Source organism: Chiloscyllium plagiosum, chromosome 7, assembly GCF_004010195.1.
Source record: "Chiloscyllium plagiosum isolate BGI_BamShark_2017 chromosome 7, ASM401019v2, whole genome shotgun sequence".
In the NCBI taxonomy this organism is placed as follows: domain Eukaryota; kingdom Metazoa; phylum Chordata; class Chondrichthyes; order Orectolobiformes; family Hemiscylliidae; genus Chiloscyllium; species Chiloscyllium plagiosum.
The window spans coordinates 8,233,909-8,252,272 of record NC_057716.1 but is presented as its reverse complement, the minus strand read 5'-3'; the positions used below and the strand labels follow the sequence as shown (position 1 = coordinate 8,252,272).

The 18,364-nt window shown below is 41.4% G+C and overlaps 1 protein-coding gene across 3 annotated transcripts in view; it reads right to left on the bottom strand.

Annotated features, from left to right (window-relative positions):
- LOC122551286 (spermatogenesis-associated serine-rich protein 2-like) overlaps positions 1–18,364 on the bottom strand; it is a 157,709-nt gene that overhangs the window by 46,969 nt on the left and 92,376 nt on the right. For all 3 annotated transcript variants that reach the window (XM_043692962.1, XM_043692960.1, XM_043692961.1), the window contains exon 7: positions 13,442–13,577. In XM_043692962.1, the coding sequence (XP_043548897.1) occupies positions 13,442–13,577 (136 nt within the window). The remainder of the gene's footprint in view (positions 1–13,441; positions 13,578–18,364) is intronic.

Below are 18,364 nucleotides of genomic sequence, written 5' to 3'. Positions count from 1 at the left end.
GTTGATTTTTCTAAACCTTGGCTGCCCTGAATAAGTCCTTTGCATTCTGCAGATACCAGAGATTGCTGTCGCTGGAATCCACATATAGCCACTCGCAAAATCAATTGAGCTTTTGTACAACAATTGTTTATAATGTGGACACCAGCTAATTTGAAAAATACTGAAGGAAAAGCTTTCAGACACCCAAAATGTGCAAATTCTAAAATCAACCACAAAAACAAAAAAGACAAGCTGGAAATGCACAGCAAGTCAATCAGTAAATGAAATCATTCCACAAATTATCAGTTCGCATCAGCAAACTGCTTTAAACTTGGTTTGGTTGTTTCTAAAACACCACAGAGCACATCAAGAGATCAAAAATGGCAAATGAAAATGGAAGATATGACCAAAACTTCTAATTACTCAGTCAAGGATATAACTGACAAATTTGCTAGTCGATTCTTCTCCTCTGACTTTTTCTCTACCTAGGTTTGCTGTGGGGATTTTCTGTTTCCTGCAGCCAAGTGCTCTCTGAACCTATACCCATGTGGCCCTAACACAGTAAAGATGTCAATATTTTCATATTGGGAACAGCAATGAGTGCAGCCACAATACAGTCAATTCTGATAGAATATGATAGTTCCCTTCTTGCGCAATCTCACGTTATAAGAAAATCACGCAATAGTCACGCCATTTAAAATAATGGGGTCGAAATCGCGTTATAGCCAATACAGGTAAGGAAAGTTCATGGTCCACAAATAACATTCCAAATTCTTCAATCACATTAAAGCCAATTCACGTGAAAGAATCACGCATTATTGCAGAACCGACTGTATCTGATTTCTATGGTGCATCATGTCAAAACCTGATATCATTCTCATTCAATTTTTGTTTGGCAGTTCGACCAATATTGCACCAACACCTCCGGTCCCTAATGTCAATGTGATGGTCAGAAATTCAGTAAAATGAGATACATGAATGCTGACGAACTGAACAAGAGCTCTTGGATTATGTTCCAGGCAAAAACAAGGAACAATTCTCCCCTCTTTTATTCAAAGTAGCTGAAGCTAATTATCTCATTCTTGTATAAGAGTACCATCTCAGACAGACAGGAAATCATAACCTTTGGGAACTTTGCAGTCTATATGGCAAACAGTTGGTTAACAAGTCCAATTAAAATATAGGAAAGTGATACAAAGAACACTTTAAAATTAATCTCACTGTTCAACTGGCCTTTTGGGGTGAAAGAAGCAGGACAAGATACACATAAATTCAAAAATTAAAACACTTAAGAATTTAAAAGATTTTTAAACTGAATACTTGAACAGTTCACTTGAAGTACATTTTTTTAATATCATAGGCACAATGTGCATGACCAAACTTCAGTTTAGCATCATTTGAGAATTACACAAAATACTGCATTTGCAAATAGTTAAGATTAGGAATCGGAAATTCAAATAGGAAATTTAATGAAAGTTTTAATCTTAGTTTCAATAGAGAGAAAGGGAATAGGATGGAGAAAGCAAGAGGATTTTGGCTTCAAACCACCAGGTTCATCCTTGGGAGGGGATAAGTTCTGAATTTTGATTCAATTTTATTCAATGGGATGATACAGTTTGCAATGTGTGTGTTAGTGAAAGGAGTCCAATGTGTTATTAAAGAAGGATCAGCTTTTGAGTTATTCACTCCTGAAGAACAGAGCTGCAGTGTCAGTACGTACAGAAACCATAACCGACAGTGTGGGGAAATTTGACTTGGTGTTTGGAACAGAAACCTGTTTTTGTTTGAGACAAGCAAATGAGTTGGGAGACTGATGGCCTTTTCTCAGCAGTGCTGTATAATATCAGAGTGGGCCAATTAGAAAGGGACACTGATAACATGTTTATTTGTATGAAAGATCTCAACTTTGGAACAAATGCAACTCCAATTAAGAACTAAGTATCCTGTGTATTTCATCAATGCTTCAATAATCAATCCACAAATAACCTCCTCCAGTTGATTGAGCTTTTATTAACTTTGAATTAATGTTCCTTTCATTTATCTCATTTCCATCATGTAAATGTGCCCATTTTTTAAAAAAGTTGTTCGTGGAATATTACTTATTCAATCCTATTTGAGTCCCTCAACGTGATATCAACATCGACCCCGCTCCCTCCCACTCCATTTAGGACACCAAAGAGACCATTCCCTTTGTGAAAACCAATCCCACTCCTCTATCGTCTGCAACATTTCACTGCCCCTCCCATAGCACCTTCTCCTGCAATTGCAAGAAGTGTAACACTTGTCATGTTACCTCCTTACTCCTCACTGTCCGAGGCCTCAAACACTTCTTCCAGCAGCGTTTTACTTGTATTTCTTTCAACTTGGTCTACTGCATTGTTCACCCAAAATTCAGTCTCCTCAACATGGGCCGAGCAAATGCTTTGCAGCAACCCTCCTCTCAGTCGACTAGCATGATCCCAACTTACCAAATGCTTGTCATTTCAATCCATTGTCTGGCTCTAATGCTATCAACTCTGTCCAAGGGCTGCTGCAAGGCTCCAGTGAAACTCAATGCAAGCTGGAGAATAGCACCTCCTTTTTCTGTTTTGGCATATTACAGCCTTCCAGACTCAACATTGATTTCAACAACTTCAGAGCATGCCCTCTATTTTGTTTCCCTGCAGGAGCTAAACTATTCGATCCATCCTTTCTGGAATTTTAAACTGGGGAACCTCACCTGGGGATTGGCTCTAACAAGCGAGATCCCGCACTGCTTGTTATGATTGAATGAAAAGATATTTTGAAGATGGCAAACGTTTTCATTGTCGAAGACCAAGAAAAAGGTTTTTAAGTCACTGTGAATATGTTAGTTGGAACGTCAGTTGGAAAATCAGAGACAGGCGGAAATGTCTCTGTATTCCTTTTTTCTCAAAGAATTCACCAACTGCAGGAAAATAAAAGTTTAGGTGCCTCCCCCTCCCAAAGTACTCATTATCACAAAGCCTGTGCCCTTTCTCTTCGCAAACTACTCTGTATGTACACCAAGATTAATTGCCTGCTTTTCAAAAAGCAAAGGTGGAAAGGGAGCCATGTAAAATTCATGCCTTTTGCAATACTGAAGGGATTCCTTAAAATACATGGCAATACAGAGTTAACGTGGAGAAGAAATATCTTTCATTGGAAGTAATCCATGGAAAATGTCACAACACATTTTTCCCATGGTTATTCCAATATATAATGTCTGGGTCTGCATTTTGCACAGGTTTTACTGAATCCTGTACGTACTCACTCCAAGCAAGATTGGATAAGGAATGAGTCCCAAGCAGAACATGTCAGAAAGTACTTCGGATTTTCCAACTGGTGCTAGAGGACAACTCAGGAAATTCACCCATGCATCAACGTTCAAATTTCTTGCAGTGGTAAAATGCCAATAATTGTCATTTTTGATTAGGAAATGCCTTGTCAATGTCACAACTCGCCTCGTCAACATTTCAGAGTCCCATCTTCTCCAACTCACTAAATGAGCTGGAGGTTAGGAAACCAAAGTGAGGGCCCTGGCAGATTCAGCTCATCACTTGCTCTGCCCATGTTGGAAACAAGGCGCCAACGCCTCAGGCCTTGCTCCATGGGCACACACCACACATTCATTAACATTTGCACACAACGTGGGTCGGACTCCAAGAACCCTCATAACACATCTCCTGCTGTTTCTGCACTTCAATACCACACCATGGGCTGCAACAGCAACTATTGTTGTGATGCTACAGCAAGGACATTCTGCGCTTAGGAGCACGCACCTAGCTCACGGACCAGATCAGGCTACGTCTGCTGTCATCGTGTTCATTCATACTGAGCTCACCTGGATTCTTGCAGCATCCTCGTCTTGCACTGCCTTCCCCTTCTGCAGTTTGCCTCCTCAGCCAGAGATACCAGGCTCAAGTTCCTATTATCTTGTTGTGCCATTCATTGAAGAAATAAAGGCAGGAAGCTTGCCAGGGTGCCAGCCAGCATCAGTCAAGTCAAGGAGAATAGCCTTCACTTGGGGTGCCCCTGCACTGTAAGTCAAAGGCAACCCCCAATACTAGCCCAGGACCTGCCTAGAGTGGTCAGAGTCAGAATCATTTCTTCATAAGAAATATAGAGCTAAATGACAGGCAACAGACCATCTGTCCTGACCCTGTCCTTGAAGAATGAAAAAATTACGCAAGTTGAAAAAGATTGCCACAGTTATTACTGTTGGTGCAGGTGGGGAGGTGTCCAAAGTTAGTAAGAAAATGACCACGTTGGGTGACAGTGAGTTAGATATTGCAGGCGTTAGTGAGAATGGAGGAGCATGAACCTTGGTGGAAGGCGTGCACAAAGGCAGAAATAGAGCTAGTTAGACATATTGGAGAGAAAATGGTGGTGCATAACACTGGTGGAATGATGAAGGTTGCAGACCTGCTTCCTACATTTCTAGACATTTCTACAGGTGGCTGAGACTGCTTTAACCTTAAATCAGGTTGACATGGTCAGGTGTCCAGGGTCTTGAAGAAGGGTTACACTCAAAACATTGACTTCTCCACCTCCTAATGTCTGCGTGGGTTTCCTCCGGGTGCTCCGGTTTCCTCCCACAGTCCAAAGATGTGCAGGGTCAGGTGAATTGGCCATACTAAATTGTCCCTAGTGTTAGGTAAGGGGTAAATGTAGGGGTATGGGTGGGTTTCGCTTCGGCGGGTCGGTGTGGACTTGTTGGGCCGAAGGGCCTGTTTCCACACTGTAATTTAATCTAATCTAATGCTGCTTTGGCTTGCTGTGTACTACCAGTTTCCTGCTTGTCTACTTTGGATTCCAGCATCTGCAATTTTTTTGTCTATAAACATGGTGTGGTGTCATGGCCTGCACTGCAGACTGAGTAGTGCAAGGGATGCCAGTGAATTCTGGGATATCACAGCAGTGGTAAGTCATTCCAAGAATGATATGTCATTAAGGTGAAGTGGAAACCAGATGTGAGAGATGCCATTGGGGGTGGGTTACTAAAATATTAAGTGTGTTTGGTAACATATGGTGAGAGAATTTGCTAGGCCTCCAAGAAATGCAACACAACTACAAATTAGCCAATAAAATCTAAGAATCAGCCTAGATCCTTTGAGGAGCTGGTCCTCAAATCAGAGATTCTATTTCTGTCATGCTGTTGCTCCAGTTCATCCTGTCACAGGTTCTCTCTCTACTGTTGTTTCAGGCTCTAGAAGAGTAGAAATCAAGTGTGATTGGAGGAGCAACAAGCAACTGCAGGATATGTGGGTCAACTAGACCAACAACGCCTCCCCCGTGCTGACATTCAGCCTCAACTCCCCTTCCCCAGGTTAACTTGAGCTCTGCTCACGCAGCAACATGGGGACAACACTCCAACCTCACCTCCAGCCAACACTGAGCTTCTGTTCTTTCCCAGCCAACACTTGGACTCTGCTAGTGCCTACTCAGGCCCAGGCCTAATGGGGAAATCCCTCACTACTCCACCCTCCTGAAACACTCACAAAGGTTACCCAGTAACCAGTCAGAGCTTCTCCGGCTCATCCAATCAAAAATTCCCTCTTGCTTGCCCTTGCTGCTTCTCCAATCACTGTTCCTGTCCCTGGAAAAGCAGCATGAGCAAGAGAGAGTGAACCTATGATTGGATGAGCTGGAGTTGCAACATGATAGAGACAGAATCTCTAGTTGACACAGCATCCCCTCACAGGTTTTGTCTGACCCAGGTATGAGGGTGTGCTTTTCCTGATTGGTCCAGAACAAGTTGTTAGCAGGCTGGAGGATAAGTTTAGATTTAGAAGTAGGGGGTTTAGGAGTAGCATCACACAAAAAAAAATTGATATTAGGTCATTTAAAGATTTCACAACTGAGATTGATACGTTGTTGTTCAGTAGGGGTCTTAAAGAATATGGAACCAAAGTTAGTAAAGGGAATTGAAGTACAACTCAATCATAATCTAATTGAATGATGGGCCAGGCTGGATGGGGTTTTTTTTCCTGTTTCTGCTTCTGGTCAAATAATTTTGTACCCATTTCTAAAGTATGACAATGAGTTCAGTTTTTGCAGATAGTTTCTGATATTCAGTAGATTCAGCATTTCCCTTAACATCAGTCACTAAAGACAGCCGAGATCAATGAATTGAATTGCAAGTCAAAACACCACTCATTCTGTGGATCTCATAAAATAACTTGGCAGTGTTGAAAAATGACCAGCGCAAAAATGTGTGAAGTATTCTATACTGTGGTATCCTGCTTATGCTGACCTTGATTGCAGATATTTCAAAGGCAGGCAATTGAGTGTCTCAGATTCTGAACTTGTTGGCTAGTGTTGGTTTCTGAAAGTCACTGAGTGCACGTACAAGAGACAATACAAATCTATTGCAAGTGACTGACCTGAATTTGTTCAAAGAACAAACATTGCTCTGCTTGTGGGATTGAGTGTGAATCACATTCCTGCAAGAAGCTTTCATAGTATAAAAAGTCCCTATATAGCTGCTTGACTGAAGGCAGCACTGTTAAAATGGAGCAACGTATGCTAGAATTAGCTCAGAAACAGCTTTTGTAGAAATATTAAAACTTTAAGAAGTGGCCAGATGAAATATTATCAAATAGGTGAAGAATAATAATGAGTGAGAATACAATTTTAAAATCAGTTCCCAGTCTCATTCTGGGATGTAAGGGGTGTTCGAGAACCTCAGAGAGACATTCCTCATATTTCCTCAATTTGTTGCCACCTACAGTCTGACCCCAGAATGGTGACAGGCCAGGTTTTAAAAGATTTATTTGGGGCTGGGTCAACTTGACCTTCTGGGCACGTTGCAACTTTAGCCCTTTTGTGTATTTTGAGACTGTGGCTACAACAACCTGTATTTAAATATATTCACACTTTACTGATACTAATAGTGTTTTCAGCAGATATGCATACATTTTTCTTCGTAGCATCACAGTGCAAATTTAGGATATCCAAAAGTGCTTCGTAGGTAATATTAGTGACTATATTTCAAAAATAATTTTTGATATGAACACAGACAGTCAATTTGCATTCTGCAAGGGCTCACAGAGGACCAAGAACAGCCAGATTTATTCAGATGGCTGAGGAATAGATGTTGACTGGAATACTTGATAAAAACTCCTTATCCTCTTCAACTATCAGTGTGGAACCTTTTAAATGTACCTGAATGGTTTAATCCCCATATGAAAGATGGTTCCTCCAATAAAGGAGACTCCATTCATCGACCAGTCCTTAATATATTTTGGGCCCTGGATTGAAATTTAAATCCACAACTATTAGACTTGCAGCTGGAGTCCTACCACTAAGTTGAAAACACACAATGACAACATAGGTCTTGTCAAGTGACAAACTATTCACTGTAACCACAGTCTATAAACCAGTAATTGTAATTGATTTGATTTATTTATTGTCACATGCATTTTGTTACAAAATACAGTGAAAAGTGTTGTACAGTGTTGCCACTCTCCAGTGCCACCTTAAAGTACAGAAAAATAAACTAATACATTGAACATAAAGGCAGAAATTTAAAAAAATGAAAAAGTGATCAACGTTACAGTCCTTCTTGTTAAGTGCTCCACCACGGGCCATGGGCCCGGTGACTAGGCACAAGTCCCTTTACAGCGCTGCTGCCACTGGTACAGAAGTTGCCCCTTCTAAGCCCAAAGTGACAGCATTGTAGGTGTATGTACCTACATAACATAAACTGTAGAAGTTCAGGAAGATGGCTCAGTATTCCCATCTGAAGGGCAACTGGGCATGGGTAACGAATGCTGGCCCAGTCATCGACATTCACAATCTGTGAATGAATTTTAAAAACCAATACTACTCCAGCGTAAGAGGTCAGTTCAGGCACTGTCTCCTGAGATTTATGTGCAAACACATTGAATAGCAGAAGCCACGCAGATCTATTAAATGGACTGTACTGTGACCAAACTGCATGAAAGAAGCTCTGAAACCCTATACCGAGCTCCATGGATTTTGGAATATTAAGTGTTTTTCCACGTGATATAACTGTGAAATGCATCCAGTTTTCTGCTTTTCTAAATCATGTCCTTTTTTTTTTGCTCGGGGGTAGGAGTTTAAAAATAGTGCAGTCTTCTTACAACTATGCAGGGTGCTGTGAGGCCTCACCTGGAGTGCTGAATACAGCTTAGATTCCCGTATTTAAGAAAAGGTTTACTGGCATTGAAGGCAATTCAAAAAGAGATTCACTCGACTATTTCCTGGGATGAAGAGGTTGACTTGTTAAGACTGTCTAAGTGAGTTTGACTTTATTCATTAGAGTTTAGAAGCATAGTGGGCACTCTTGTTGAAGCATTCAAGATACTGAGGGGGCTTGATAGGGTAGTTGTTGACAAAGTGTTTCCCTGAGTGGAGGAATATTGAACCAAGGGACAGAGTTCCAGAATAAGGGAATATTCATTTAAAACTGAGACATGGAGGAATTTCTTCTCACAGAATGTCTGGAATTCTGCGCCCCAGAGAGATGCGAATGCTAGATGACTGAAAGTATTTAAAGAAGAGGTGGGTAGATTTTTAAAATACTGGAGATTTGAGGGTCCGATGAGCTGGCACACAAGTGGAGTTAGGGCTGGGGCAAATCAATCATACTCTTGTCAAATAGCAGGGCAGGCTTGAGAGGACAAATGGCCCACTTCTGCGCCTTATTTCTTACGTCCTGCTGAAAAGAGATGTTGCAAAATATTCTACTAAACCGAAAATCCAAAATGGCTGTAGTAGCATTGGAGCTGCTAATCACCAGCAGATCAACCACTTTGACCTGTCACCCTATATACTGATGCTTGGCTCTGGGGTAACTATGTGCTATTTGGTAGAATTCAGCATTCCTGATCTTTTCATTGTACAGTCGCATATTTATAGATTCCAAAAAGCATTTAGTCTAGGATTTGTTTTTGTTAATTTACTGTATGTAAAATCTCACATGGTCTTTTTACTGCATTCACCAAATTAAATATAATTAAATGTAAACATTCTGTAAAAATGAAGCAATATATGTTGATTTTCCAGGAATTATTTCTGTAAACTAAGGAAACAACAGTTTGTAAATAGCGTCTTGAACAGCTTCATTAAATTGGAATGCAAGCTGCTGACTATTGTCTAGGTGAACAATTCATAGATTATCCAACTGCTTGCACTCTGTGTCTCAATGCCTAAAAGCTATTTAAGGCATCAGCTAGCCTTATTACGTCCCTTTACAGAGGGTTTTTTTGTGTGCATCATAAAAAGTGTACTGTTTCCTGTCCTCTTCAATTGGCATCTTTGGATATTGATGATTATAATGTCCAATAAACTTGGTCAGTGATGGATGGAATTACATAGTGTGTAAAAGAGTGCAGGACCTATAAGAGCCAAACCTCAGACCTAGCACTCTGCTCCCCATTTCTAGGCTGACTCTAGGATACTGTTGTCAGGAACCTCCACACCACCACCCCCGCCCCCAGTCAACTAGCCAGAACCTGCTTTCTCCCTAGCCTACCCTGATCAGTACTCCCCTCACTGCTCCAGCCTCCAGAATCTCTCCCACATGGTGTTCCCTAAAGGACATTAGTAAACCAGATGGAATTTTCTAACAATCGACAACAATTCATGGAACAAAATCAAATTGCCAGAGAAACTCAACAGGTCTGGCAACATTGAAGATTACAGGGTGGCTAATATACTATTAGTGAAGAAAGGCTGCAGGGAAATGCCTGGGAACTACAGACCAGTGAGCCTAACGTCAGTGGTGGGTCCGTTGCTTGAGGGGATTCTGAGAGACAGGATCTACAGGCATTTGGGATAGTCAGCATGGCTTTGCACTTGGGAAATCATGTCTCATGAATTTGATTGAGTTTTTAGGAAGGTGTGACCAAGAAAGTAGATAAGGGCAGTGTGGTAGACACTGTCCACGTGGATTTTAGTACCTTTGAATAGGTACTGCATGGTGGATTGTTGAGTATGGTTATATCTCACAGGATCCAGCAAGAACTGGCCAACTGGATACAAAATTGACTGGAAGGTAGAAGACAGAAGGTAGTGGTAGATGATTGTTTTTCAAGCTGGAGACCTGTGATCAGCAGTGTGCCACAGGGATCGGTGCTGGGTTCACTGTCATTCATCATTCCAAAATGATTTGTTTGAGAATTTAGGAATTTGGTTGAGAATTTAGGAATTTAGTAAGTTTGTGCATAACACCAAGATTGGTGGTATAATGGACAGTGAGGAAGTTTATCGGGGGAAATACAGCAAGATCTTGATCAACGCTGAGGAATGGCAGATGGAATTTAATTTAGATAAATGCAAGGTGTTCATTTTGGCAAGGCAAACCAGGGCAAGACTTACACTGTCAATGGTAGGACCCTGGGGAGTGTTATAGAACAAAGAGATCCAGGGCTCCTTGAAAATACAGTAGCAGGTAGACCGAGTGGAGAAGAAGGCTTTCAGCATGCTTGCTTTCATCAGTCAGAGCATTGAGTATAGGATATGGGATGTCCTGTTACAGCTGGACAAGATGTTGCTGAAGCCACATTTGGAGTACTACATGCAGTTCTGGTCACCTGATTACAGAAAGGATTTGATTAAACCAGAAAGAGTGTAGAAAATATTTACTAGGATGCTACCTGGACTGGAAGGTGAGTTAGAAGGAGAATAGGCTGGGACTTGTTTCCCTGGAGCATAGGTAACCTTATGCAGGTCTTTAAAATCATGAGAGGCATAGATTAGGGAGATAGCTGACAGCTATTCCCATGGTGGGGGAGTTTAAAACCGAAGAGCATAGGTTTAAGGTTGGTGGGGGGGGGGGGATGGTGTGGGACATACAGAAGGGTCCTGAGGGGCAACTTTTTCACACAGAGGGTGGCAAGTGTCTGGAAACGGCTCTCAGAGGTAACGAGTACAATTTCATCATTTAAGAAACATTTAGCCAGGTACATGGATGGGATAGGTATGGAGGGATATGGACCAAACAGAGGCAGATGGGACCAATTTAAATTGTGAAAACTGGGTGGGGCGCATGGACAAGTTGGGCCGAAGGGCCTATTTCCATGCTGTAGACCTCTATGACTCTAAGACTCTATTCGTGGGAAGAAAGCAGACTTAACATTTCAAATCTAGTGACTCTTCATCAGAACTGTTAGTAACCAGGTAAAGCTGGTATTTCTGCTAAAGCTGAAGTTGAGGAGGGGTAGAGGTGAGCGATTAGAAAGAGACAGAGCCCAGAGAGTGAGAGATGTGAAGGGGGTAGGTAAATAAGGCGACATGTTAATGAGCCAGAATGAAGTGGAACTTGGAAGGCAGTACAGCTTTAAGACTGCGTGAAGTGATGCTGATGGAGAGAGAGGTCAAGAATGTGTACATGGCAGCACAGAACACTGAGTGTGGATCTCAGGATGTGGCAAGAACAGCTGTCCATGGAGTATTGTACTTTGCGAAGATGCCTGTGTTCCTGGGTGAATTCAAAACATGAAGGAGAAATTTCAGTCTGAATCCATGAGGGGTGAGTCTGAGCCCAGAGGCAGTTCACTGAGGAATGAGACGGGGCTGAGGAAACGAGTTCTGGCAATGACGAAAACTCAGATTCATGGTCATCATTAGATCCTCAATTCCAGATTTCACCATCTGCTGTGATAAGATTTGAACCTGAGTCCCCAGAACATTGCATGAGTATCTGGATTAACAGTATAGCGATAATACCACTGAGCTGTCAGCTCACCTGAGAGTGTAAGTACTGGAGTGCAGCTTGAGAACCCAGGGGACTGGAGACCTAGGAATGGGAGCAGTTGTTGAGGCAGGCCAAGCAAGTGAACGACTCTTGAGAGGAAATACATTGCCAGATCAGTTAAGGTAGAGATATATACTGCCTTGTGAAGTTTAGTAACATTTAAGGACCTGCTGTGTCATTAATCATAGAATCATAGAATGGTCTAAATCTGCACAGCAGGGATTCCACCCATCAAGTCTACATCGAACATCCAAACAACATCTCACGCAGAGCCAGCACCCCCCCTACCCCAAATCACTATAGCCTCACAAGTACATGGCCAATCAATCTAGCCTGCATATCCCTGGACATCAATGGGGCAACTTAACATGGCCAATCCATCTAACCCACACATCTTTGGACTGTGGAAGGAAACCAGAACACCCAATGAAAAACCCATACATTCATGGGGAGAACATGCAAACTCCACACAACAACCAGCCATTAATGTCTTGTAGCAGAAATCTGTGGGATCTGTCTTGGGTGCATTTGTTATTTGATGTGCATTGTGGGGTGTTCATTCATAGACTATTATCTACTCGCCATGTTAATTCCATGTACTTATAATATAGTTGTACATACATTGTAGATTGTGTTACTGTTCTGACATTGTACAATTAGGTTATCGCCGTTTGTTCAAAACCATGGAATTTTGTATGCTTTATTCTCTTAGTCTGATGTTGTCTGCTTTTTAAAAAGAGAGTTACTCATCTCTGGTCAGATTGTAACAAAAGATTTGTGGTCTGGTCTTGGCTCATAAAACAGCACTAAGCAAATATTCTAATTTGTCTTCCTCAGGTCCAATCTGGGTCAATAACTTAGATTATTGATTAATTCAATGTCACACATTGTACAGATCATTCTGCTTTTAACATATGTTTCGTTAACACAAATTCTCTGTAACGAGATTGACAAATTGGGGACTCTGTTTCTAAAGCATGAACATTTAAAACGTGTGTTGGCTGTAACGCAATTACATCGCCAACACCTTAAGCTGTTTCTAAAGCACAATTTTTCTAGAACACAGGGTTGCCCAAGAACATAACCATCATGTTATAGAACAGCTCCCTGTAATAAGATAATATTTATTACATCCTGAGGTGCAAATAACAACCCAACTAATGTTTTGTTAATTGCTTGGTTTTCTTCCTTACCCTCCTCTCATGAGCATGTAACTTCTGGCATGGATGCCACTCTACAGTTGCCAGTGATTCTCAAATAGCCTTGGCAGTGAATGTCAATGGGTTATTCAGCACTAGAGAAGACCAAACACCAGCTTGTCCTATCCTAATGTGAGCACACACTACAGCTCATTGAAAAATCAACAGTAGCCATCCATATCAAAATGCCTCCTTTTAAATCAACAGGAACAGCAAAGCTGTTGTACTTCTGTTACGTTCAGTTAGGGTACTGCATACTCTCAACAATTTAATTGGATCAATTTGCTGAGCCATTGCGGGATTTCAGTGCAAGCTCATAGAATACAATAACATGATTAGGTACTGCAACCCCTAAATCGATGGTCGAATGTGACTTAGATATATATTTAACGTTCACCAAATTCTAAATTTCTGGCTACAATATTGCAGTAATGGCAGAATATTGTAGCATTTAATTAAGCAAATTTTTGACAAAAGTTCTTTTTAAAAATTATATTAAAATGTTTTTCCTTTTCCATTTATTAACTTTAGATACACTTACCAGGCCTGCAACTCCGCAAATGTTGCCTTGACTTTCTTCACAGAAGCATCCATTTCCTCTTTGATCAGAAGCTGGTATCTGGCCAATGAGACAGTGCATCGCTGCAAGTCTTTCACTGATTTTTCAATGCTTGTACCTAGTATGAGAGACACAGAACTCTGTCATCATTAGATACGTTAATAATATCTTCCCTTTTCTGTAGGCTAAGTATTCATTGTATTCATAATCAGCCAATATGTCTGTCAGAATACAGTGAACATTACTCTCCACAATATCATTAACTATCATTCGAAGCCGACACAGACTGTCCTTTAACAATACAGGGAAAGTACATAGATGCAAATGAATTTTTTTTATAAAACTGAACAATTTTCAACAACTGTCTTTCTAACTTCCATTAACAAGAGATTTATATTACAAGTTTGGCCTGGTTTCAGAGGTGAGGGAATAGTTTTCTCAGACCATTTATCAACCAACTTTCTCAAATGTCCAAGTTATGGCCTCCCTGAAATTAAATGTATTGATGACCTTCCGATAAAGTGAAGAAATTTTTTGCAAGTTGAGTATTTCTATAGATGGACTACTTTTTTTAAAAAATAAATAAATCAGTTTGCCTAGGTCTTATTGACCAAAGTTTGTCCCATTTTGTTAATAGGATGAAATTTGGTTAATAAGGACATCAGAGTCTGTCCTGTATAGGGGCCGAGTAAAAATGCAACAAGAATTCAACAGACCGAAGATCATCTGACAGAAGACATTCTCCCCATCTCTATATTATAAGGAGACTTATTCTTCAACTCTGTCCCTTAGTTCTAGATCCCCCTAACAAAAGGAAAAATCCTTTCACATGCAGACTGTCAAGTGCCATCTGGATTCAATATGTTTCAATGAGTTCACCTCTCATTTTTCTAAACTCCAATGGGAAAGGCCCAACTCACTCAACTCTATCTCAGAAGATAACCTCCTCGTCTCAGGGATCAGTCAAGTGATCCTTCTCTGAACTGTTCTTCACATAGCTACATTCTTTCATTAGCAAGGAGACTAAAACTGAACACTGTACTTCAGAAGTAATTTCACTAACAGCCTGTACAATTGTAACACAAATTCTGCAAATTTACATTCAACTCTCAGTGCAATAAAAAAAATTCGATTTCTCCTCCTAATTGCTTGCTACATCTGTAGTTTATTTATGTGTGATTGAAGTACTGGAACACCCGGATCCCTTTATCCCAGAGAGTTCTGCAATCATTCCATTCAAATAATGTTTTTTTTTCTATACTTCTAAACAAAATTCTTACAACTGTGACGGGAGGAACATTTTGAAAAAAAACGACACTACCAGTCACAGATATTTTCCTGTCTTAAGGCATATTACTAAGTCTAAAAAGGTCTGTTCTAGTTATCATTAGAAAGGATTGCTTTAAGAAGTTAATCTTAACATATTCTATGAACTCATCTTCCATGCTATCTTTTCCAATTTGGTTCATCCAATGCAGACTAAAATCATCAATGGTATTGCTGTATCATTTTTATAATCCTCCACTATTTAGAGTTAAAGAGATGTACAGCTTGCAAACAGACCCTTCGGTCCAACTCCCCCATGCCGACCAGATATCCCAACCTAATCTAATCCTATTTGTCAGCACTTGGCCCATATCCCTTTAAATCCTTCCTATTCATATGCCCATCCAGATACCCTATAGCATGGACACCAGAATTGAATGCCACATTCTAAAATTGGCCTAACCTATGTCCTGTAGCAGCAACATGAACTCCCAACTTCTATACTCAATACTCTGACCAATAAAGGAAAGCATACCAAACACCTTCTTCACCATCCTATCAACCTGTGACCCCACTTTCAAGGAGCTATGAACCTGCACTCCAAGTTTCTTTGTTCAGCAACACTCCCAGGACCTTACCATTAAGTGTATAAGTCCTGTCCTGATTTGCCGTTCCAAATTGCAGCACCTCACATTTGCCTAAATTAAACTCCATCTGCTACTCCTTAGCCCATTGGCCCATTTGATCAGGATCCTGTTGTACAGAGGTAACCTTCTTCGCTGTCCACTACACCTCCAATTTTGATGTCAACTGCAAACATTCTTCCTGTATAGTGTGTCCTACAGTGCAGCCTCTGTTAGCAGGCCTGTAAACTACTCCCACAAGTGATTTCCTACCTTTACTACCCGAATGGTTCTGCATATGTTTTTCTGAACAAAGGTCACCTCTCGCAACAATACCAATGTTATCCTTAAAAGACAGAGCTACCTCAGCAGCTTTCCCTAGCTTCAACAGGTCTTCAAAATTTAAAAACAAACCCAGTCTTCACTGAATCTCTGATTAGTTTAAATTAATTCATTGTTTCACTCCCTCATCTTTGTGATATCCAAGGGCTTTCCTTTACCAGCATCATTCTACTATCTACTGGGAGCGGGTTCACAAAAGTAGACAGTTGTCTTATGTAGAAAGCTAGACTTCTCTTTTAGGGTACCATGCAAGATACCTTAAATACACGACTCCACTGTATAGGTCTCTTAGTGCTCCAAACCCAATGTAGGAGTTAAATCCTAAGAACAGTACCATTGCCCATTGAATATGCTCTACAAACAGACATTGCTGCCAGAGACTTTTTAAAGCAAAACATTTCTGCAATTATGAACAACGCTGTTCAAAAAGACAATAATGGGAATTATTTAACAGACCCCACATGTACTCATTGAATGATTACCATACAGAAGATAGCCATGGGGTCCACTGAATCCATGTTGGCTCTCTGCAAAAATGGTCAAAAATTTCTACCCTCTCACCTTTGCCCATGTTCCTTCAAATGTTTCTCTCCGAATTATGACTCTATTCTCTTTTGAAGGCCTTAAATGAATATTCCTTTATTATATTTTTAGGCAGTGCATTCCAGATCATAGCAATCACTGTTTAAAAAACCCACTTTTATTCATGCAGCTGTTAATTCTTTTGCCAATCAATAGTAGCACCATCCCTGAAATCCCCATCAACATCCTTCATGTTTAACATTCAACACACACTGAACATTTAACACACAGTAGTTACAGGAGAATGTCAGAGGCTAGGAATTCTGGGTGAGAAATCATTTTCCTGACTCCTCAAAGTCTCCTAATTACGATAGACAAGTATGGTGGAGTATTCTCCACTGCTTGAATATTTCAACACTGCTCAAGAAGCTTGACACTATCCAGGACAAAGCCGCCCGGTTATTGGCATCTTATCTAATACCTTCAACATTCACATAGGACGGCCCGGAGGCTTAGGGTGGCAAGGTGACTCAGTGGTTAGCACGGCTGCCTCACAGCGGCAGGCATCCGCGTTCGATTCCAGACTCGGGCGGCTGTCTGTGTGGTGTTCGCACATTCACCTCGTGTCTGTATGGGTTTCCTTTGGATGCTCTGGTTTCCTCCCACAGATTAGGTAAATTGGCCATAATGTTCAGAGATGCCTAGGTTAGGTACATTAGTCAGGGGTAGGTATAGGGGATTGGGTCTGGATATGTTAGTCTTCGGAGGGTCAGTGTTGACCTGTTGGGCAGAAGGGCCTATTTCCGCCCTGTAGGGATTCTATTCACTGGTGCTCAGTGGCAATAGTTATATACTATCTATAAGACACACTGCCATAACTAACCGAGCTCTTTCAACAACACCTTCCAAACCCACTACTTCTACCACCTAGACAGACAGAAGAGCTGATATGTGAGAATGCCTTTACGTTCCCCTCCAAGCCACACACCATCCGGACTAAAGGACACCATTCCTTTAGTGTCCCTGTGTCAAAAACCTGAGATTCATTTCCTAATAGCACTGTGGGTTGACATACACCACTTGAATGTAGCATTTTCAGAAGGCAGCTCACCACTACCTTCTCAAGGGCTATTAGGGATTGGCAACACATGAGGCCCAGATGGTGTAACCCACATCCCATGAACAAATAATTGAAACATCACCCTAAAAATAGTGCCTTTCAAGTTTGAACCTTCCACCAATGGGGTATTTTTTCCCTATCTGTTTTTAATTCAGCCTCCTCCTGATGTAGAATTCCTCTATACAATTTCTCTCAACCTCCTATTGGCTAAGCAGAACAGCCCAACTTTTCCTGTCTGCAACTGATCTTAACTTTGAAACCATTCACATGAATCTTTTCTGCGCCCTCTCTATTTGCTTCCTTCCCAAAGTCTGCTCAGACGAGATGCATTAGTCTGGATTTTCTTCAGAGCAGTGAAGCTGCACTTTCACCACTGACCAAGCTGGGTATTGCATTGAATAAGCTATGTTCCATTGCAGGCAGCGATCACTGAACCAACATAACCCCAGAGAGTGTAGCAGAGAGGATAATAACATAGATTGTTCAGAAGGGCCAGCAAGCCTCACTCTTTGCTTCGGAGGCCTCCAAGATAATCTTCCGGTCCAGGGTCCGCTCGGTGGAACAGGACGAGACGTGCTCACGTTTCTTCTTCCAGAAGGTGCACAAAGAGAGCTCCGTGCTCAGCAGCCTGAAGGAAGAAGATGGCTCGATAACGTCATCTACACCAACATTGTCAGTGCAGTCTCAATCAACGTCATTAGTAAATCCTTCTATGCCAGTCTGTATGACTCGAAGCCGACCGACAGCACGGCCTCCCAGTCGGTCCTGTCCTCTATCACGGAGGTCTTAGACGACAGAACATGGGAGAGGCTGGACCAGCCGCTATCTCTGGACGAGCTGACCAAGGCCCTTGAGTCCTTCGAAAAGAATAAAACTCCCGGAAGCGACGGCTTACCGGTCGAGCTCTATTCCGCTCTGTGGGACTTGATTGGCCAGGACCTGTTGGAGGTGTATGTCAGTATGCTTCGGGCAGGTACCATGAATGAATCCATGAGGAAAGGCATCATCACCCTCATCTACAAACGGAAGGGG